We start from the raw sequence: 22,531 nt of genomic DNA, 5'->3' as shown, positions 1-22,531 counted from the left end.
TCTCTGCTCAGCCGGGAGCCTGCTTCCTCCTCTCTCTCTGCCTGCCTCTCTGCATACTTGTGATCTCTGTCTGTCAAATGAATAAATAAAATCTTTAAAAAAAAAAAAGTATCATTTTAAAAATTACATATAAAATAGGCTAACATTTTGAAAAAGTGTGAAAACCATAACTTTTTGTACTCTGTAAAAGGAACCACAGTAAAAAATATGTTTGTTTTTCTTATATTAATTTAGGAATGACTGCTTGCAAAAAACCTGGGAATCGAGAATGTAATCATCACTGTAAAAATAAACATACATGTGGACATGACTGCTGTGAGTTCCATAAAAGAAGTTTATTTCAGGTTTTAAAAATTGAACAGTCTTTGAATAGTAATGACATCCTAATTACCTATGTATGATATTTATATTATGCAGTTTATAACTCAAATAATTTTCTTTCTTTGTGGATAACATGAAAAAAATTAGATTAGAAATTATGGAGATCTACCCCCAAAACTTATAATACTGTATGTTAACTAAATTGAATTTAAATTAAAAATTTTTTAGAAAAAGAAGTTATGAAGAAATTTGGTTTTACATGAACACTACCTAAAGTTTAACCTAAAGAATTGAGAATTTCTTTTCTTAGGTAAAATTGGAGTTGCACAGAGGTCAGAAATGAAAGAGCCAACAATCTCTTCATATTTATCTGATTTAAGAAATAGGAATGCTGTTTCATCACTTCCTCCTGTTAAACGTCTCAAGGTTAGTTTTAAAACACTTTTTTTTAAGGTTTTATTTATTTATTTGACAGACAGAGATCACAAGTAGGCAGAGAGGCAGGCAGAGATTGGAGGAAGCAGGCTCCCTGCTGAGCAGAGAGCCTGATGCAGGGCTTGATACCAAGACCCTGAGATCATGACCTGAGCCGAAGGCAGGGGCTTAACTCTCTGAGCCACCCTGGTGCCCCTCAAGGTTAGTTTTAATAACATTTAGCCCTTGTTTTGTAATTTAAGGTATATGAATATTCCTTTATTCTATGTATCAGTTAGGTAGGTATCTGAAGTATACTTTAGTTACTTGAGGGCTTGCCTAGGAGTATGGCCATTTTAAAAATATTGTTTCTAGAGAAAAGATATTATAGTTCTTTTTTTTTTTTAATTTTATTTGTTTATTTAAGAAAGAGAAAGAGGTACTAAGAGAGAGCACAACCACGGGGAGGGGCAGAGGCAGAGGGAGAAGCAGACTCCCTCCTGAGCAGGGAGCCCAATATGGGGCTCAATTCCAGGACTCTGGGATCACGACCTGACCTGAAAGCAGCCGCTTGACCAACCAAGTCACCCAGGTGCTCCAAAATATTGTAGTTCTTAATAATTAGTTTGTAAATCTACTTTTGGGACATAGTTCTACAGCCCCTTACTAGTTTTTTGTTTTTGTTTTTGTTTTTGTTTAAAGATTTTACTTATTTATCTGACAGAGAGAGATCACAAGTAGGCAGAGAGAGAGAGAGAGAGAGGAGGAAGCAGGCTCCCCGCCAAGCAGAGAGCCCGATGCGGGACTCGATCCCAGGACTCTGGGATCATGACCCGAGCCGAAGGCAGAGGCTCAACCCACTGAGCCACCCAGGTGCCCTTGTTTTTGTTTTTAAACCAAAGAAGAAGGAAATGGTGAGGGATATGTAGTTTGGCTTGGTTCGGCAATTAAAACTAGACACACTTGCTCTTTCCTGGTTCTATCTGTGCTGGAGTGGTATGGAAAGTCTAAAGTTGATTTTGATTCATGCACCTAGATGAGTACTGAGCAAGAGCCTCCTTTCCAAGTCCTGAAAGAATGGTTGGTGCTCGCTTCGGCAGCACATATACTAAAATTGGAACGATACAGAGAAGATTAGCATGGCCCCTGCGCAAGGATGACACCCTGAAAGAATGGTTGTTCCTACTGGTTGATAGGCTGGTCACTAGCAGACTTATTCTAAGCCTACCTCATCATGTTCAGGGCAAAATAATTGATCGGGCCACAGAAAAGAGGTAGGAAAAGCCCTTTTCTAGAGCTTTAATAAGAATGAAGATTTTAAGTCATGCGGCTAAAATAAGGGGAATACTGGGAAATGGAGAGGCATGCATATCGAAACAGCCACCATCTTCTCTGAGATACTAATTTTTTAGTAGCCCAAGTTTTTCCTTCCTCTCCCTTCCTTCCTTTCTTTTATCCTTTTTTCCTTCTTTCCTTCTCCATCCCATATTATTCCCTCTTTCCTTCCATATTCATTTTTTTAAAAGTTTATTTAATTGGGGCACCTGGGTGATCTGTTAAGTGTCTGACTCTGAATTTTGGCTAAGGTGATAATCTCAGGGTTGAGATGGAGCCCCTTGTTGGGCTTCACACTGGTTTAAGAGCCTGCTTAAAATTATATCTCTCCCTCACCCTATGCCCTTTCCCTCCCTTTCTCTCTTCCTCTTTTACTTTTTTTTTTTTTATATTTATTTGACACAGAGAGAGAGAGCAAAAGCAGAAGGAGCAGCAGGCAGAGGGAGAGGGAGAAATAGGCTACCCACAGAACAGGGAGCCAGATGTGGGGCTTGATCCCAGGACCCTGGGATCATGACCTGAGCCAAAGACAGATGCCCAACTGACTAAGCCACCCTGGTGCCCCTCTCTCCCTCTCTCAAAAAGGAAAGTTATTATTTTTAGTAATCTGTACACTCAAAGTAGGGCTCAAACTCACAACCCTGAGATCAGAAGTCTCACATTCTTCCAGCTGAGTCAGCTGAGTGCCCTCCTTCCACATTCATTGAGCACGAACAATATGCTAAGTACTGTGACAGGTGCTAAGATACAGCAGTGAATAAGACAGTTTTAGTCCCAGTCCTCATAGAGCTTATAATTGAGTAAAGGATAAATAACTAAATAGGCTTTTTCAGTGATAGAGAATTCTGTGACAGAGGTGTAAGATAACTTGAAATTGGATAGAAAGTGAACTCAGTCCAGATTTGATAGGCGAAGAAAGGATTCCAAATAAATATGACTGAGACTTGAAGAATCTCTAGGCATAAGTCAGGTATGGAGAGATAGGCCCCAGAGTGGTGGTGGAGAAGGATAGAAGAGTATTCCAGATATAGAAAATATGAAGTGGTCCAGAACTGAGAAAGAGAGACATCTTTTAAAACATTGAAGTTATACAGTGTATCGAGTTCAATCACAAGTAAGGGAGTAGTGAGAGATGAGGCTGAAGAGGTAAGTAAGAGCTAGATAATGAAGGTATTTTTGCTATTTTAAAGATTTGGACCTTATCATGAAAGTATTGGGAGGCCACTGAAGAGTTTTAATGAGTGACATGATCAGAATTGCAAAATTAGCAAGACAGGAAATAACATGTGTTGGAGGGGATGTGGAGAAAGGGGAACCCTCTTACACTGTTGGTGGGAATGCAAGTTGGTACAGCCTCTTTGGAGAACAGTGTGGAAATTCCTCAAGAAATTAAAAATGGAACTTCCCTATGACCCTGCAATTGCACTCCTGGGTATTTACCCCAAAGATACAGATGTAATGAAAAGAAGGGCCATCTGTACCCCAATGTTTATAGCAACAATGGCCACGGTCGCCAAACTGTGGAAAGAACCAAGATGCCCTTCAACGGACGAATGGGTAAGGAAGATGTGGTCCATATACACTATGGAGTATTATGCCTCCATCAGAAAGGATGAATACCCAACTTTTGTAGCAACATGGATGGGACTGGAAGAGATTATGCTGAGTGAAATAAGTCAAGCAGACAGAGTCAAATATCAAATGGTTTCACTTATTTGTGGAGCAAATCAAATTTCATGGAGGACATGGGAAATTGGAAGGGGAGGTGAACCATGAGAGACTATGGACTCTGAAAAACAATCTGAGGGTTTTGAAGGGGTGGGGGGTGGGATGTTGGGGTACCAGGTGGTGGGTATTATAGAGAGCATGGATTGCATGGAGCACTGGGTGTTGTGCAAAAATAATGAATACTGTTATGCTGAAAATAAATAAAAAATAAATTTTAAAAAAATTGCATTTTCTAAATTTCACTATGGTTGCAATGTAAAGAATGGATTAGAAGATGATAGAAAAGGAACATAGGGACTCATTAGGTGGGTTTTGCAATAATCCAGGCAAGATAATGGTTTAGTTTAATAGTAGCAGTAGCAGTAGAAAGAAGTGGCTAGGTTTAAGACATTTTTCAGAGATAGAATCAACTACCCTGGGATTTAATTGCTTATGACGGGTGAAGTAAAAGGAATAAATATGATGACCAGCTTTCTTGATTGAGCAAATAGGAAAAAAGTGAGGCCTCACCAGAATGGAAACTCCAAAGGAAAAGCAAGTATGGAGAAGTAAATACACAGTAAGTTCAATCTGGAAAACACTGAATTTCGAAGCCTGCAAGATATCTAGGTAAAGATGTTCTACAGAGAGTTGGATTAACTCTTCAAAAATCAGGGAAAGGAGCTGAGTTAGAAATATATATTTTGAGAGTCATTCACTTGTAAATGATAATTGAAGCCATGGAAGTAAATTAGATCTTTAGAAATGTGTAAAGAGAGAAGAGAAAAAGGAGGCCTAGTAAAGAACCTGAAGAATATCAACATTTAAGAAGTCCCTGAGAAGATTTGATTTGAGAACTAGCCTGAGTTTCTCATAATCCATTGGTTTTGGGACTTTGTCTACCAGCAAGAGTTTTGCTGTTTGGCTTATCTGTTAAAAAGTGCTGCTGTGAAATTGACAGTTGAACTTTCTTTTTTTCATTAATAGATGCAAATGAATAAGTCTCAAAGTGTGGACCTTAAAGAATTTTGTTTTACTCCAAAACCTTCTCTCCCCAGTATATCAAGGTACAAATATAATGTTAATATCCAAAGTAGAATAATCATCATAAACTCTTTGCTTCTCCAAATAACCATTTATTCAGGGAAAGGTGAACACTGACTACATTCAAATCATAGTAATCATTTAGTTCCATAATGAAGTAATGACATCATAAGAGTTTGGTTATCTAAATTTATTTAGAACTCTGCAGTTAGAGAATACTTTAACATTCACTGAATCATCTCATTCCTGGGAAACTACCCTTCCTATATGTTATGCCCTCAGGCCTTCCCTGCTTTCTAAATTTAACAGGTCACAAAAGTATACCTTTTTTTTTTTTAAAGATTTTTTTTTTTTTTTTAGTTTGACAAACAGAGATCACAAGTTGGCAGAGAGGCAGACAGAGAAGGAAGCAGGCTCCCTGCCGAGCAGAGAGCCCGATGCGGGGCTCAATCCCAGGACCCCCAGGACCCCAGGATCATGACCTGAGCTGAAGGCAGAGGCTTTAACCGACTGAGCCACTCAGGCGCTCCACAAAAGTATACTTTAAAAAGAAAAATCATGTTGCTGTACAAAATATAATCTTATACATTTAGGGGCCCATTCTATATTAATAACACTTAATATTTATTAAAATAATTTAAATTTTAAAATTCCACATTTTATATTATCTCTTTTAGCCTTAACCACGTCCTGCCTCATAAAATGAGGTATTTCTATCCTATTTTATAGATAAAATAACTGCAGTTCATATTCCTAGTTATTAAGCAGAAGGCTCTAGGTGATTCCTCAGCTTTCTTTTCCTGTATCATGATGGCTGGAAGGCAATAGTATATGTCATTTTCCTTCCAGATAAGGGTATTCTGTAGGGATGACATTTACTATACGTAATAAACAGTACAGAATAGCCACTGACCAATCAGAACAGATGCCAACACTACTTCTAGAGATCCTAGCTTTTATTATCTAATTGAAAGTTGCACTAGCAATAGATTTTTAAGGCTATACACTGATGGCAGAAATCTACATATCTGGGTCATGAAAGATGACTAAGTATCTTGCTTACAATAAACACCTATTTTTTACTCTTTAATACCCAGGCTAATGCAGCTTATCATAGAAGTGTTGAGAAGATCAACCATTTCTTTTTTATTTATATGCATAAGTGGTTTTCAAGTTCAGATTAATTTTAATATTTAACATTTAATGGTTTTATTTATCTTTATAAAGGTCAGAGTGTTTAAACATACCTGAATTGTCTATAATGGAGCAGAGGGATCAACATGAAATCTGTGCAGAATTTCAACAAGAACCATCAGAATATCAAGATAAAGGTGAGTTACCATTGTTATTACCTTGAAAGAGAAGTTGGTTTATCATTACTTCAGAATGACAATGTTATTGAAAAACCAGCATCTGAGATTACTCATTATTAACTTACAACATTTTTCTCTTGGGTTATTGGTCCAATTTCAAATTCTTAAGTCTGTTGTTTCAGATGGACTTGCTATGTTTGTTATAGATTTTTTTAAAAGTCTCTTCTCTACGTTGTGTTGACTATTTTTGTTTAAAGATAATATGAGGAAAAACTGAGAAAATAAGAGACCTCAAGATACACAAAGTACTAAAATGCTGAACTATTTCTTTTATATGTCTTTAAAATTATTTAAAATAATATTATGTTTATAAAATTAGTCCAGTTTTATAAAATAGCTGTGTGAACTTGGAAAAATTATTTAACTTCTTTAGGTCTTAATCTTATCTTTAAAATTAGGGGATTAATTTAGGTGAACTTTAATACCTCTCCAGTTTCTAAACCTAAGATTCTTAACAGTTTCTCTGATAATATGAGAATATAACTTAATTTGTGGGCTATAGCTCATATGTAATCTAGATTTGCTTTTTTTTCTGTGTCAGTCATGAAATTAATAAGATAAAGCATATAGTTCTTCAACACTGGGACCAATTCATCATTACTCTGGATCCTATTATTAATAGCATCATTTGTCTGGGTCATGCCATCAATAACCAGTCTGTTAAAATGTGTGAGAAATAATCCTGGCCATAGAATTGTTTGTTTCTGTTGCTATATGTAGAAATGGTAAACTTGAGGTTTTCCACAAATAATTTTATGTGTGTGACCTTAGCATCTATTGGTATTCTTTCCTTCATTCTGTCACTTTATGCATCCTCTAGCCATAATTTAAGATCTTAAGTAGGCAAGGGTTGGAGTGCCTACCACCTCTTAGGCACAAATAAAAATAAGAAAAGTCCCGCAATCTCAGAGTATCAGAGCATTAATCCAACTTGCTCTAAGTCTAATATCATTACAATGTGGGGAGAAGTGTTACATTGTCGACTTCTTAATTTTTATCTCTCTTCAACCTGTAGCCATCTAACTTACTCTTTGTTCTGCTGCTCTATTCCCTGCCCTTCTACATACCACAGTTTATTCCTCTGATTACTTTCAAGCTTTTTTTTTTTAAGATTTTATTTATTTGAGAGAGAGAAACAGAGATAGCAAGAGAGAGCACGAGTGGGGAGGAGGGAAGCAGGCTCCCTACTGAGCAGGGAGCCCAATAGGGAGCTTAATACAGGGGTCAATGCAGGGCTAGATCCCAGGACCCTGGGATCATGACCTAATCTGAAGGTAGACCTTAACCAACTGAGCCACCCAAGCACCCCCTTTGATGCTATTTTTGCATAGTTTTCTTACTTTTCTTTCTTTCCTATCCCCTACCAAACCCAATTATATTATGATATTAAAGTTTCATCTAGATACTTTAACCCCCAATAATAATTGTATCCATGTTTTACTAAAAATGGGCCACATTTTTTTTTTTAAAGAAGAAGGTGTGTAGTGTAGTAGGTAAATTCACAGGATCTAGAATAATCTGTTTAGGATGCCTAGCTGGCTCAATTAGTAAAGCATGTGACTCTTGATCTCGGGGTTATGAGTTCGAGACCCATGTTGGGCTGGGAGGTTACTAAAAGAAAAAGTGCTTAGAATAATCTGTCTAGGTTCAAATTCTACCATTTAGTAGTTTTGTCACTTTTTATAATGTACTACCCACTTTATCTCAATTCCCTCATCTGTTTATGTTTTAGGGATTTAGTATTAAATGAGGTAATATACATAAAGCTCTTAACATAGTATTTGTACTATTATTAGTAGTAATTGAGTATATTCATTATACTTTTCACACATTAGTTTTTGGTGGCAAAACATACTTTATTTGTATTCAAATATTGCTCTAGAGAATGTTTTAAGAAAAACATGCCAATTTTTATCATCTGTACTCCAATTTCAAGAAAGGAGAAGGAAAAATATCAGAAATTATATGAGAAAGTATGTTGAATCATAAAATTTAAATTGTAAGGGACCTTTGGGCAATTTTATAGTGAAAGAAACCAAGACTCTGAGAGATTAAATGCCTCGCCCAAAATCACATATCTAATTAATGGCAGGGCCAGAAATAGATTCTATATCTTTTGATTCCCAGTTCAGTGCCATTTCTATATAATGAAATTGACTTTTAGTTGTCAGTGGAGAATTGAAAATCAAACCTATATAAACTCTTTCAACTTTCTACCCTGCAACTGTGTATTTCTATCATTGTATCATCCTTAACTCTGTTTTTAAGGAAGATTTCTCTTTTCTTCTATTCAAGGTTTATCTCTCTACCTACAGTTTTAATATTTCTAATCCTGCCTCCCCTTGGGGCTTTAGGAGACCAGTTACCCCTCTCTTTTCTAAATTTTTAATCTCTCCTCATTTGTCTTCACCATATAAATATGCTCAAGTCTCTTCCTTCTTCAGCTCCCTATCCTCATCAAGCTAGTCATGACTATTCTGGTTAAGTGACAGAAACTCTACTCGAAGTGACTTAATCCCCCCAAAAAAGGAGACCATTCATGTAAACTTGTAAGTCCAGACATGCATCTGGCTTTAATTTTGCTAGATCCAGGCACTCAAATAATTTTAGTCATGCCTCTGGCTTTCTCTCAGTTTTTTAGCTATGCCTGTTACTAATTGGCTTTATTTTTTTCAAAAGGCTTTTTCACATGGCAGGTAACCCCTAACTCACATCTTCCTACTTGAACTGTCTCAGTGGAAAAACAGCCTTCCCTGTTAGGTTTGGCAGAGCAGAGTTCATTCTAAATGACCTTAGTTGAGTCTTGTATTCATCCCGCCATCAAACCCTGTAGCCTGGGAATTGGGTCATGCATTCCTCTGCTGTAGCCCTTGGGACCAGGGTACCATAAATGACATCCTCACCAGGATTACATGGAATGTGTGGAGGCAGTTTCACCAAAGGACAGGAAAGATGCTCCTGTTAAAAGAAGGGGAAGTATGTCAGGCAAAGAACAGAATCACCAGAGTCTTTACATACTTCAAAATCTTGCTTTCCCATCAAACAAAAATTCTTCAAAGGGTGATTTATACTCACTGTGCTCATTTCCTTACCTCTTAGTCATTTTTTCATTCACCTAAATTTGGGTTCTCTACTCCTTTGAAACTGCTTTTGCTTATACCATTTAGTGGTCTCCTAAGTGCTAAATTCAGTGAACTCTTCAACTTATATTTTCTTTGACCTTTGTTGTATTTGACACATCTGGTATTTCCCTTCTTTTGGAAATCTCTCCTTTGGTTTCAATTAAACTATTCTGTTGCTTCTCCTACTACTTCTTGAACTGCTTGGGCTTTTTCTCCTGTTGATGTTGCAAAGGATTCTTTTTTACTTTTTTATTCTTCTTACTTCATAAATTTTTCTTTTAATAGTGACACCCAAGTCCATGTCTATAACTACTAACTATATTCAGATGATTTCTACATCTGCATTTGCCATCTCTTTCTTTCTATCTAGCTTGACTCATCTATACAGTTATCTTTCTGGATATAGCCACCTAATAGTTAACATAGCTGCATCTGACCTCTATCTTCTCTATACCTCACACTGCTCCTTTTCTTTTCTCCTTAGGTCAGTGAATGAATCCTCTTCTTTTCCAAGCTGCTAAAGGCAGGAAAAGAGTCATCTTAAATACCTTAACTTACATGCAAGTAATTGCCAAGTCCTATCTGTTTTGCCTCCTAAACATCTCTCATATCTGTTCTTCTCTGTCCTTTCTACTGATACTCTAGCTCAGACATTCATTGTTTCTCATTTATTATAATAGCTTTCTTTGCTTCCAGTCTCATTATCATCCCATTCATAACTATTCTGGAGAATCTAATAGTATCTCTGATCATATAAACCTCTTGCTAAAATATCTTCAGTAATTACCCATTGCCTATAAAGGGTGAAAAAGTGAATTCTTCAACATAGAAAATAAGAATCAGCATAATCTGGCATTTAACTTCCTGTCAGGCTAAGTGGACCCTTCTTCTCCTACTTTGTGATCCAGAAATCCTGAATACATATAGTTCTCCAAACATTCTCTGGTCTCCCATACTGCCATGTCTTTCACATACTATGCTCCCCTCATGGAGTATCTTGCCTTTCCCCTTCCCCTGCTCCATAGTCACAGCTCTACCAAGCTCAAATTCCAATGTTACCTTCTTACCATTTTACCATCTTAGGAGCGTCCACTTAGGGGCGTCCATTGTAGGTTTAGGTCCTGTTCCCTTTACATTCCCATTACACTTTATATCTCTTCTATTTTTAGTATATATATTGTGTGTATATCAGTGAACAAAAGTGGAATAATGTGAACTGGACTTGTAGGTACAATTGAAAGATAAAGTAGGATTTGGGTAGGTGAAGTAAAGTACTGAGAATATTTAAAATGAAGCAATCTTGGTGGTGCACTGGAGCAAGCTTGTGCTGGCTTGTGAGAGATTATTATTAAATTCTTGGGAATCTTTCAGCCATTATTAAAAGTTTAATTGTATAAACTTTCAATTAAATAATTAAAAACAAAGACTGTAAATATTCAAAATTGATCACTTTCTATTATGTAGTAACATATTACTGTGTTCTTGAGAGTATTTCCTTTTTATTTGTATCTATATGGTAGAAATATTATTTAATAGTGTGTTACTGTGCATTTCTTCTGAACTCTGCATTCAGAGATGTCACATTGGTAGCTTGAAATTAATCATAATGGGAATATTTATACCATGGAAATCAGCAAACTCTGCATATTAGGACTTGATTTATTGCTTAGACTTATGAAAGTGATAGAAAAAATGTTAATAGTACAGAGTAAATTTAACAGTGTTTTCTGTCTATAGCTATGACATTGTGAGTAGCACAAAAAGGTGAGGGAATATTCTTCTAGTATCTGAAAACTGTTGTCTAATTTAGCAAAGGAGTTGCCTAAGTCAATGAATGAATGAGTCAAGTCCCAACATCCTTCTCTGTTATTTTGCTTTCACTTTAGTTGTTACAGTCAACAAAAATGTCAAGCAGCATTCATGTGAGAACTATATTCATTTGTTAACTGCAACCATAAGTTGGCTATGGATTTAAGAGTTTGGTAAAATTCAATGAAAACATTCAGTGAACATCAAATATATGAAATTTATAATTAAGCAGGCTATATATTTTATTACTATTTATAAATCATGTGTTACATATGCTTTACCCATAATAAATACATATAATAAATACAAGTATATGTGTGTGTATGTATGTGTGTATATATATATGCATACATTTTGGAGAAACAGTTATTAGACATTTGTTAGCACACTGCTATAGAAAACTGCAAAACTAAAGGCATTTATTGCCCCTAACAATTTTATGAAATAGATACTATTATTATTCTCATTTTGTAGAGGAGGAAGCAAGGCTCAGAGACTTTAAATTACTTGTCTAAGATCATAAAACTAGTAAGTGAGAGAAGTAGAATTTTCATCTAGTAGTCTGGCCCTAAGCCCAGTTTATAAACAATGGATAACACTGAAGATTTTTTAGCAGGAGAAAAATTAAGATATATTTTGGAAGAACATATTTCCTAATAACATTCAAATTCACCTGTAGGAAAAAAGAGCTGGAGGAAGGAAGACCATTTTAGAAATTATAAAATTCATTTTAGAGTAGGGTTATTCTCCTATAGGAATTAAGAGAGAAAATATAATTCTCTCTAAAAGTATCCATTGAGGGCGCCTGGGTGGCTCAGTGGGTTAAGCCGCTGCCTTCGGCTCAGGTCATGATCTCAGAGTCCTGGGATCGAGTCCCGCATCGGGCTCTCTGCTCAGCAGGGAGCCTGCTTCCTCTTCTCTCTCTGCCTGCCTCTCTGCCTACTTGTGTTCTGTCAAAAAAAAAAAAAAATCTTTAAAAGTATCCATTGAAAATTAAATTTAATGCAACTATCAGTATTTGTAATAGTAAATAGAATTTGTTGAAAACAATATTTAACAATGCTTGGCCCAATACTTTTGAAAACTACTATTCAAAACTTCAGTTTAGTAGTTGAAAGATGTATTTGATATATCAGTGGAAAATTATGTAAATGATTTAAAAAGTACCTATACTCTTTTATACATACACATGACAGATTTCTCTAGATGGAACTATCCTATAACTTCAGATGAGAAAGCCCCTCAAACAGTGCTGTTCAACAGACATCTTAATGCATCTGGAAACCAGAATTTGAAAGATGTGGATAAAAGTAATACTCCATTCTCAAAAGTTTTGAATGTGAACTTTGAATTGGGAGATGAAGTTTGGGATGATTTTGATGATGAGAACTTATTAGAAGTTACCAGTTTTTCAGCCAGTACTGAGAAGACAAAAACATCAGGTAAAATTGTCTTTTAGCCTGAAATAATTTCATGAGAAATTCTTCAAATATTTTTCAATTCAGTTTCTGGGACTAATTTTCTTTGCCTTTTTTTAATGTTTGCTTAATTAGTTTTGTTTTTTTAAGATTAATAATTTTTAGCAAAACTGAAAATGTGACCCTTCCATAAATCACATTTCCTCCTAAGGACAGAATTCAAGGTTATTCCGTGATAATGACATAGCAGATGAGTTTTTTCTATTCTATTGCTCCCCTATCTTGTTAAAAACTCTATTTAAATAAAAATGTTTATTGAATTTTCCCTCATAAAATAGACTATGTAGCTTTCAATTCTGTGATCACACATAATTTCCTAATATTTGTAAAGGACAAAATTATTCCATTTTTTAAAAATGATTTTATTTATTTATTTGAAAGAGTAAGTGAGAGAATGCTCACATGCATGAGCAAGAGAGGAGCAAAGGGAGAGGGACAAGTAGACTACACTGAGCACAGAGCCCCACAGATCCCACGACCCTGAGATTTTGAGCTGAGCCAAAATCAAGAGTTGGATGCCCAACTGACTGAGCCACCCAGGTGCCCCTAAAATTACTCAATTTCTAAAAGTATTCATCTGCTATCCAGGAAAATGAAAGACACCTTTTATTTCTAGTAGACACACTAATTTTTTTCAGATATAAATAAATAATAAGAAAGGATTTCTTTCTCCTGTATTAGATATTATATTTAAGTCATTTACAACTCCAAAATAACAGGACTTAGTTTTCTGAATTACTGGCAGATTTACTCTATGTCACTAAAACAGAAAATAAAAATCTTGATAAGCATATGAGAAGACAGCAAAATAGAGATATTCTCTCCAATGATGGCTGACAGGAGGAAATCAGTATCCCAGAATTATAGTTACCTTTCAATGTATCCCACACCCCAATGCTCTTTTAAAAAATATTTTTAAGGGAAGCTATTAGAAGTTGAAATATTATTGTTTCAGGATTCTAAGAAATATCTAGAGAACTATTATTCCTTCCAGAGGGAATAGGATTTGACCACTTTCACAAAATAGGCCAGGAAAATCTATGATGTGGAGCCTGTAGGCACAATTTCCTATATCAGTGGACAGTTAGCTATTAGTTAGCTAGCTCAAAGTTAAAAGTCATTGTGTATTGCAATTTAAGAGGCAGTTTGTAGTGATTCTTTGAGGTAGCCTAATCATGTGAGGGCATAACTTTGATGCTGGAAAATCAGTCTCCATAAATGCTGTGTGTAGAGCACTTTAAATGAACTTAATTGTATGCACACCATTGAAAATATTGAATGAAATTCAACTTGATCATTTACATGAGTTAAAATAAGTAAGTAAGTAAAAGTGGTTTGGGAACCTTTTAGTATAGTAACTGATAAGCTAACCTATTTGTTTGTAGTTTCACTCCCTTAGCTTTGCTCCCTTATTTCTCTATATAAATTAAATCTGATAATTGAGAGGATTATTCATTTCTTCTTTACTCAGAATCATATCTATTGGAGAGAGCCCTTGTAGAACTTCTGAAAAGATCCTTTCATCTATTTCTTGCCATTTAATTTCAAAATGTTATCTCTTTACATAGGATTTGGAAACACTTTGAGTTCAAGTACCGAAGGAAATAAGCTATTCCTCCAGGAGTCAAAGAGCAAATTCCAAGGAGAAATGGCAAAAAGGCAAGTTTTAGAATTTTGGTTTGGAATACCTTACAACTGTATATCCTTCTGACACATAATTGGAGATGGGATTGAATTATTAGATATCAAAGAAACTATAAGGTATTAACCAGCCTGAAACCTCTTATTTTTAGACCTGTGTTTCTCAAAGTGCTATTGACAGACCACCTACTTCAAAAGTATTGAAATATATTAAAAATACACATTCCTTGGCCCTATAATAGACTTACCAAATCATGGTCTCTGGGGCTGGAGCCCAGGAATTTTTACTTTTCAAAGGACTTGAAAACTGAATAGTAGTTTGACAGGTAGAAAAGAAGAGGATAAGGCATTCCTGGTAGAAGAAGCATTTATAAAGGTATAAGGCTTGAGAAGGTATCTTATGCTCAATGGTCAGTAAAGCGTCAGTAGAGCCACAGCATTAAGGCTGAGTGCTGAGGTCTGATTCTAAAAAGCCTTGAATGCTGTATTTAGACAACTTAACTGTATCCTGTAGAAGGTAGTTAAAAATTCATACTGCCTTCAGGATTTGGTGGGCCAAAGGCAACTGAAGAGTGTCCCATATAAAAGGCACAACTGTGGAGATATCACAACTCCAAATTTTGAGATTACTACAAAGCTACAGTAATCAAAATAGTATGGTACTGACACAAAAATAGACACTGGACCACTTTTTTACACCATAAACAAAAATAAACTCGAAAAGGATTAAAGACCTAAGTATAATACTTGAAACCATAAATCTCCTAAAAGAAAATATAAGTGGTAATTTCTTTGACATTGATTTTAGCAACATGTTTATGGCTATGTCTCCTAAGGCAAGGGAAACAAAAACAAAAGTAAACTATTTGGGACTAGACCAAAATAAAAAGCTTTGCACAGCAAAGGATACCATGAGCAAAACAAAAAGACAACCTACTGAATGGGAAGCTATTTGCAAATAATATATCCAGTAAGGGATAAATTTCCAAAATAAATGAAGAATTTATACAATACACACCAAAAAAAAACAATTTGATTAAAAAATGGACAGAGGACCTAAATAAACATTTTTCCAAAGAAGACATACATATGGCCCACAAACACATGAAAAGATGCTCAACATCACTAATTATCAGGGAAATGCAAATTGAAACCATGAGATATTACTTCATGCAAGCCAGAATGGCTAGTATCAAAAAGACAAGAAATGGTAAGTGTTAGTGGAGGATGTAGTGAAAAGGGAACACTCGTACACTGTGAGGCAGGGAATGTAAGTTGGTGCAACCACTGTGGAAAACAGTATGGAGTTCCCTCAAAAAATTAGAATTAGAACTACCCTGCAATCTAGTAATTCCACCTCTGGGTATTTACCCAAAGAAAACAAAAACACTAATTTGAGAAGATATATGCACCCCTGTATTTTTGCAGCATTATTTACAATAGCCAAGATATAGAAGCACTCCAAGTTGCGGGTAGAAATAGATGAATGACTAAAGTTGTGAGCTATTTGTATATCTAATACTACTCAGCCATAAAAGAGAATGAAATCTTGCCATTTGGAACAACATAGGTGGATCTAGAGGATATTATGCTAAGTAAAATAAGCCAGACATGTGATTTCACTTAGATCTGAAATCTAATAAAACAAAGCAAATGAGCAAAAAACACAAAAACAGACTCTTAAATACAGAGAGCAAACTGATAGTTACCAGAGGAGTGGTGGTTGGCAAAATAGATAGATCAAGAGTTGCATATTCTGCACTGAGCTGTTTTATTAAACAGGTGCCTCAATTGAACATTTTTTAAATTACTATTTTCTTTTTCAAATGTCTATATGTCCTGTATTTTCAGAGAACATCTTCATCTACCCACTTGCCACTTATTTTTCCCTCTTCCTCAACTACTGTATCCTAATTATTGCTAAATTTATTATGTGCTATGAATTGTTTCAAAAATCCAACTCTACCTCTCAGTTTCCATTACCTCTGCTCTAGTTTAGCCTCACCATAGGCTGCTTCTTGTACTGGCCACAATGTCTCTTGTGGTCCGACCTTCTGCAACTCATTCTATATATATCATATCACTATATATAATCTACAAATAACTAGAATAATTTTTGTCTTATCAAATTGTTTATCCTGTCCTTAAGTATCTTGGGAATCTTCCTACTGCTTACATGGACATCAAAAACTAGGTTACAGCTGGAAGGGGCTATAGACTGTATCACATTTTATTTTATTTTATTTTATTTACTTATCTTAAAGATTTTATTTATTTATTTTTGCAGGAGAGTGAGAGAGCAAGCATACCACTGTGGGGAGGGGCAGAGGGAGAAGCAGACTCCCTGTTGAGCAGGGAACCCGATGTGGGACTCCATCCCAGGACTCTGGAATCATGACCTGAGCTGAAGGCAGACGCTTAACAGGGCACCCAACTGTATTACATTTTAAAAAATTAGTTCTTAAAATTTAGAAGTCAGGAGATGTCACATCAGATTTTAGATTCCTAGGGGTTTTTTTTAATCAGAATATTTGACAACACTAGACATTTATTTCTTACACAGCAACAACTGCTTAGAGCTGAGTAGTGGTTGATTCTTTTATTTATTTTTATTTTACTTTTTATTATTGAAGCATGACTGATATGCAATGTTATATTAACTTCAGGTATACAACTTACTGATTCAGCAATTTTATACACTACTCAAGGCTCACAACAATAAGTGTAGTTAGTCACCATCTGTCACCACACAATGTCATTACAATATTATTGACTATATCCCTGTGCTGTAATTTTCATCTCTGTGACTTATTTATTTTACAAGTGGAAGTTTGTACATCTTAATCCCCTTTATCTATTTTGCCAACCACTACTCCTCTGGTTATTTATTTCTCCTAGTTTAAAATATAAGAAATTTGTGGTGTCTTTTGGTATTTTTGTTATTATTTAGTCATTTTACTGATTATTGGCATGACAGAATCACAGATTTCAGAGAATTCCAGAACTGCGAGGTGCTTAATAATAAGCATCATTTAGTCTTCCCATCATCAGATACATGAATCACCATCCAACATCACTGGCAGGTATTCATGCCATCTCTACCAAGACAGCTCTAGTGACCAGGAGCTCATTCACTCCAACATGCTTGTTCCATATTTGGGTCTCTCAGACCATTCAAAGCTTTTAAGACTATTTGCCTAAATTTTGTCTTCTTACTATTTCCATTCATTGCTTCTAACTTTGAGTCATACAGAATAAACAAATTAGAAGCATCAAAGGAGAACAAAGCTATAGGTGTAAAGAAGCAAAAAAATTGGGTAGGAAGTAGAAAGATACAAGTAGGAAAATAACAAAGCACATAGACAGTTTTGTGGGCCATATCTTTAGAAACTATAAATAATTTATGGAGAGTTTAAAAGTAATGAATGGAAGATAAGTGGATTTAAAAAGGAATCCTTATCAAGAAGCCTCTAAACAAAAATTGTGCCAGAAGTTGATACTGAAAAGAAGGCCTGTAGGACCTGAGGATTTGGAGTGGAAAGGAGTCATGCTTTTCATTTTATACCCCTTTTTACTATTTTGATTTCTTGTCTTTAATCAAAGACAAAAAGATTCAATCCTCTCAACATATGTACTTCTCTATTCTACTACCTATATCCACTGCTTTTTACTCCTATTTTAGCCTATAAGTGTCAACTTAAATTGTCACCTCCTCAGAGAGACATGCATTCATAACCACCTTTTGAAGTGTGTTTGTGTCTCCACACTATTTCCTGTAATATTACTCAATTAATTTCCTTCATATCACTTCAGGATCTATAATTATGTATATTTATTATTTACTCATTGTCTGCTCCTCTACTAGATGATAACTCCCTGAGGATTTGTTTACCTCTTTATACCTAGCTCTTAGTACAATATCTGGCATATGGTAGTGAATAATAAATGTTTTTTAATGAATGAATTTAATACAGAAGATTGAAGGTGAATTTTAGTGTAGTTTTACATAAGAAGATAAGTCAAGTTATCTCTCTACAGTGAGATCAGAAGGGAAAAGAGATTAAAAGTTAAGCAAAGTGGGATTTAGAAAAGATTTACAGACTGCTAGGTAATAGAAAATTAAGCATAAGACTCAATTTTAAAGAAAATTACTGAATGATTACTGCTGTAGGCTTTTAAAAATAGTATTCTTATCTAATTTAGAATATAGTAATTCGTTAGTAATTTTGTCTAAAGGAAAGGAGCTACACCAAATTTTCCATGAGTCTAAAAAACAGCATAATTTTTAGTAATAAATATGGTAAAATTTAATCATATTCCCCAAAGAATCACTATTCATCTAAATTAAAATGGTTTGTTTCTCCTCTTTGCTATATTTTACAAATGATTAATTTTTATTTTTAGTTTTGTTTCATCGCCTGAGAAGCCAGATGTTTATTTATCAAATTCTCCTGTGTTCAAGTTTGATCCATCCTCCATGAAAAAATCACCTCAACAAGCTGGAAATGTAAATATTGTAAGAAGCACTTCATTGTTTTTCTTTTAAATTCTGTCTGAATAGTTAAACTTTCAAAGATTGCTTTTTTTTTTTCTGTTAACCTCAAAATACAGGTCTATTTACAAGAAAGAGAACAACAAAGCCTGTCACCGGAAATTGAAAGGCTGTGCTTTACTCACTCTGAAAAAATACCAAATTCTTCACATTTTGTTAAGAAAGTGGATTTCTTTATTAGAAGCAGTGAATGTAAAGAGGAATTTGATTTCAGGTAAGAATTCTTTAAAGACATTTCAAGACTATGCCAATGAAAACTTTCTATGAAGAAATTCAGTATTCTGTTTTCCTTGGTTTATTTTATTTTATTTTATTATAGGAATAGAGCATGAGAGAGAGTGGATGGGAGGGGCAGAGGTAGAGAAAGAGAGAGAATCTCAAGCAGTCCCCATGCCTCTCTTGGAGTTTATTTGGAGCTCCATCTCATGACCCTGAGATCATGATCTGAGTTGAAATCAAGAGTGAACTATTCTGGTGCCCCTTTCCTTGGTTTATTTTAAAGATTAAAATCTAGACATTTTATTTACTTAAAAACATTGAATATTTAGACCCCTGGTGACCTAAACTCCTTAAAATAATTCATAATTTTAAGTATCTCAATTTTTGAGAACATATGTTTAATATCTTTAATTAAAACATACTGTATTGCTAAACTTTGTTTCTCTGATTTGAATATAAGATGTTGATAATATAAAGTGTAAAATCACTTAAATCCAAATGAGATTGGCTAATTTTTCAGATGTTCAAGTTGTATTTTAGCCAATCAGTTCTTATACAATTCTGCAGGTTCAATGAAAAGTCAGATTAAGTCTACTCAGTTCCCCATCAGCTGGTCACTTCTAGGAGTAACTATAGCATTTTCTGTCTTTCCCCTTGAATAGTCAAAGTTTATAGACTTGTTCACACACTGATTAAATGACATTACTTCTTAAAAACCTTAAGGAAATACCTAAGGGACTTGATCCCTACTTCTCACAGTTTATGAAATCTGATTTTCCCTTATAGACTTCTTCCTAGGTAATGCATATGGAAGTTCATTTGATACATTAACCTCTCAGCAATCTACATATATTTCTGTACTTGCTTTTCCCCCTCCAGTAGGTATCATCCTGATGATGAAGCTGATGAAATGAAGTCTTTTCTGGGAATATTTGATGGTATTTTCTAAAAGAAACCAAAAAATTCATCTCCTATTAATAAGATAAGGTATATAGACACCCAATTACAAAGCATGCATTTTATATTTTTAAAGTAGTTCATAATTGTTCAAATGTTTTTCTCTTGAATTTGACCAGTTTTGTTGACTTATTTGTACCAAATCTTTGGATTGATTTATTTTCCTATTGGAGCTTCATGAAAAACACTTTTATAGTGGATTTGTTTCAGTAAGCTAAAAATTAAATTGCACTTAAATGTATCTTGATTGGATTTTGACAGGAACCAATAAAAGTACATTTTTATATTAAGAAATTCTATGAAAACAAAATAATGCTAGGTCAGTGGATCAATTTATTATATGGATTATTCACCAATATTGTTTTGTTTTACTAAAGATTTTTAAGAATCCAGTGGCTGTCTGAACCTCTTGTTTTCTATAACTTTAAATAATAATAAATGAAACATTAATCAATATAAATTGTTGTTTTCCTTTGGCTTGTTTTCCAGTGTGGTGAATTCTAAAACCTTGTTATATTGACTTTTACTGTGGCAAACACTATTTCATGTTATTCTCCCATGAATTTGTTCTCAAATTTGTTTATATTTATTGGTAAGTAGTATATAGAGGCTATCTAAGCAATGTTTATTATTTAATTTATTTATAGATACAGGGGAAGTTGAAGACCATTTAAGAAATTTTAGGAATTTTTCTTTAAGCATAAGAGCCTTAGAGATAAGAGATGTAAAGAAGAGAAACTTCCAGACTAGGTTGTCATTGTTGTCACTAGTAAACATTTGTGCAGCATCATATGTATTAAACATGGAGAAAAAGCTTAAAATAAAAACTAAGAAGCTTTATTATGTGTTGAATAATAAGGGCAACCGGTTCTTTTATTTTAGTCATCTTTACAATTGGCATGTTTCTGCATCTGAATCAATCATGCTACAACCTTTAAAGGTTATTAAACACCATTAAAATGAAAAATTGGCTCACTACAATCTGCTCATCTTGCATACATAGACTTTGACACTAAAGAAATAGCAATTTAATTCAGCAAGACTTATTATGATCTGCTAAGCAAAAAGCACTGTGCTTGGTACTGCAAAGGAGGCAAATGATAAAACACTGTTTTTGCTCTCATGGAGCCTACTTTACATTCTGGTAGAGAAAATGAGACATATAATAATGCAATAATAAAATATAGAATACATTAGAGAAGTGGTTCTCAAACTTCAGGATGTATTGCAGTCATCTAGAGGACCTGTTTGAAAACAGATTGTTGGGCACCAAACTCAAGGTTTCTGACTCTGTAGGTCTGGGGTGGGGCCTGTGGAGGTGCATTTCTAACAAGTGCCCAAGTAATACTGATATTGATGGTCGGGGATCACACCTTGAGAATCACTGCGATAGAGGTTTAAAAGAGCTCTTAGAGTTCATAGGACAGTGAACATAATCCTGACCATAGAGTCAGGGAAACCTTTATAGAGAAGTTAAAATTTAAGCTGAGTCTTGAAAGATGAATACAATTTTAATGAACAAGTATATGATAGAAGGACATTGTAACAGAGGGAAGAGCTTGAGCAAAGCTCCAAGGGAGGGAAGTATCTATTTGGGGAATAATGATTAGATAATTTTTTTAAAGATGTTATTTATTTATTTGACAGAGATCACAAGCAGACAGAGAAGCAGGCAGAGAGAGAGGAGGGAATATGCTCCCCGCTAAGCAGAGAGCCCAGTTCAGGGTTTGATCCCAGGACCCTGGGATCATGACCTGAGCCAAAGGCAGAGGCTTTAACCTACTGAGCCACCCAGGCGCCCCATGAATAGATAATTTTAAACATATGTTAATGTTGTAGGAGATTTTTGTGTTTCGTTGTTGTTGTTGTTGTTTTTAAGATTTCATTTATTTGAAAGAGAGAGTACAAGTGGGGGGCAGGGGGGGCAGGGAGGGGCAAAGGGAGAGGGAGAAGCAGATTCCCCACTGAGCAGGGAGTCTGACATAGACCTTGATCCAGGACTCTTGAGATCAGGATGTGAGCTGAAAGCAGACACTTAGCCAACTGAGGCTTGATCCAGGACCCTAAGGTCAGGACCTGAGCTGAAAGCAGAGGAGCTTGTTTAACTAAGCCACCCAGGTGCCCCTGTAGGAGATGTGCACCTTAAGGTCAGACTGTGGAAGCCTTTATATGCTAAGAAACCTGAGCTTTACTCGGCAGACAGATGTTTCCCAAACTTGTCGATCATAAGAAACATGGATAATATATTAAATATAAAAATTCTTAGACCTTACCTAAGGGCTACTGATTCAGAATTGCCAAGCTGAGGGGAGTGGGAAGTCTATAGTTAACAACATTCCAGGTTACTCTTTATCAGGCCAATTTGGAAACATATGAGTATGTTCATTTCCTGAGGAGTCAAAACAAATGGCAAATTAAGTTTTATCATCGACTTGCCTTACTTTGTTTGTTTGTATAAGTGTTTACCTGGAAAATTATGTGTAGTAGTCCTTAAGGAATGGACTGACTACTTGAAGGAATTCAGTCATTGACATTCTTTCCATGAGTGAATAACCCTGC

General features: G+C 35.1%; 1 protein-coding gene across 6 annotated transcripts in view; it reads left to right on the top strand.

Moving 5' to 3' along the window:
- The window catches only part of HFM1 (helicase for meiosis 1), a 118,806-nt gene extending 98,374 nt beyond the window's left edge, over positions 1–20,432 (top strand). For all 6 annotated transcript variants that reach the window (XM_082688250.1, XM_082688247.1, XM_082688246.1 and 3 more), the window contains 9 exons: positions 235–315; positions 632–747; positions 4,765–4,844; positions 6,049–6,152; positions 12,322–12,567; positions 14,172–14,262; positions 18,649–18,760; positions 18,856–19,010; positions 19,895–20,432. In XM_082688250.1, coding sequence (XP_082544376.1) covers positions 235–315; positions 632–747; positions 4,765–4,844; positions 6,049–6,152; positions 12,322–12,567; positions 14,172–14,262; positions 18,649–18,760; positions 18,856–19,010; positions 19,895–19,964 — 1,055 coding nt within the window. In that variant the 3' untranslated portion in view covers positions 19,965–20,432. The remainder of the gene's footprint in view (positions 1–234; positions 316–631; positions 748–4,764; positions 4,845–6,048; positions 6,153–12,321; positions 12,568–14,171; positions 14,263–18,648; positions 18,761–18,855; positions 19,011–19,894) is intronic.
- The last annotated feature ends 2,099 nt before the right edge of the window (positions 20,433–22,531 follow it).

The sequence above is a fragment of the Mustela nivalis genome (assembly GCF_964662115.1).
Source record: "Mustela nivalis genome assembly, chromosome: 10".
In the NCBI taxonomy this organism is placed as follows: domain Eukaryota; kingdom Metazoa; phylum Chordata; class Mammalia; order Carnivora; family Mustelidae; genus Mustela; species Mustela nivalis.
The sequence above is the reverse complement of the archived record's forward strand: the minus strand, read 5'-3'. Positions and strand labels throughout refer to the sequence as shown.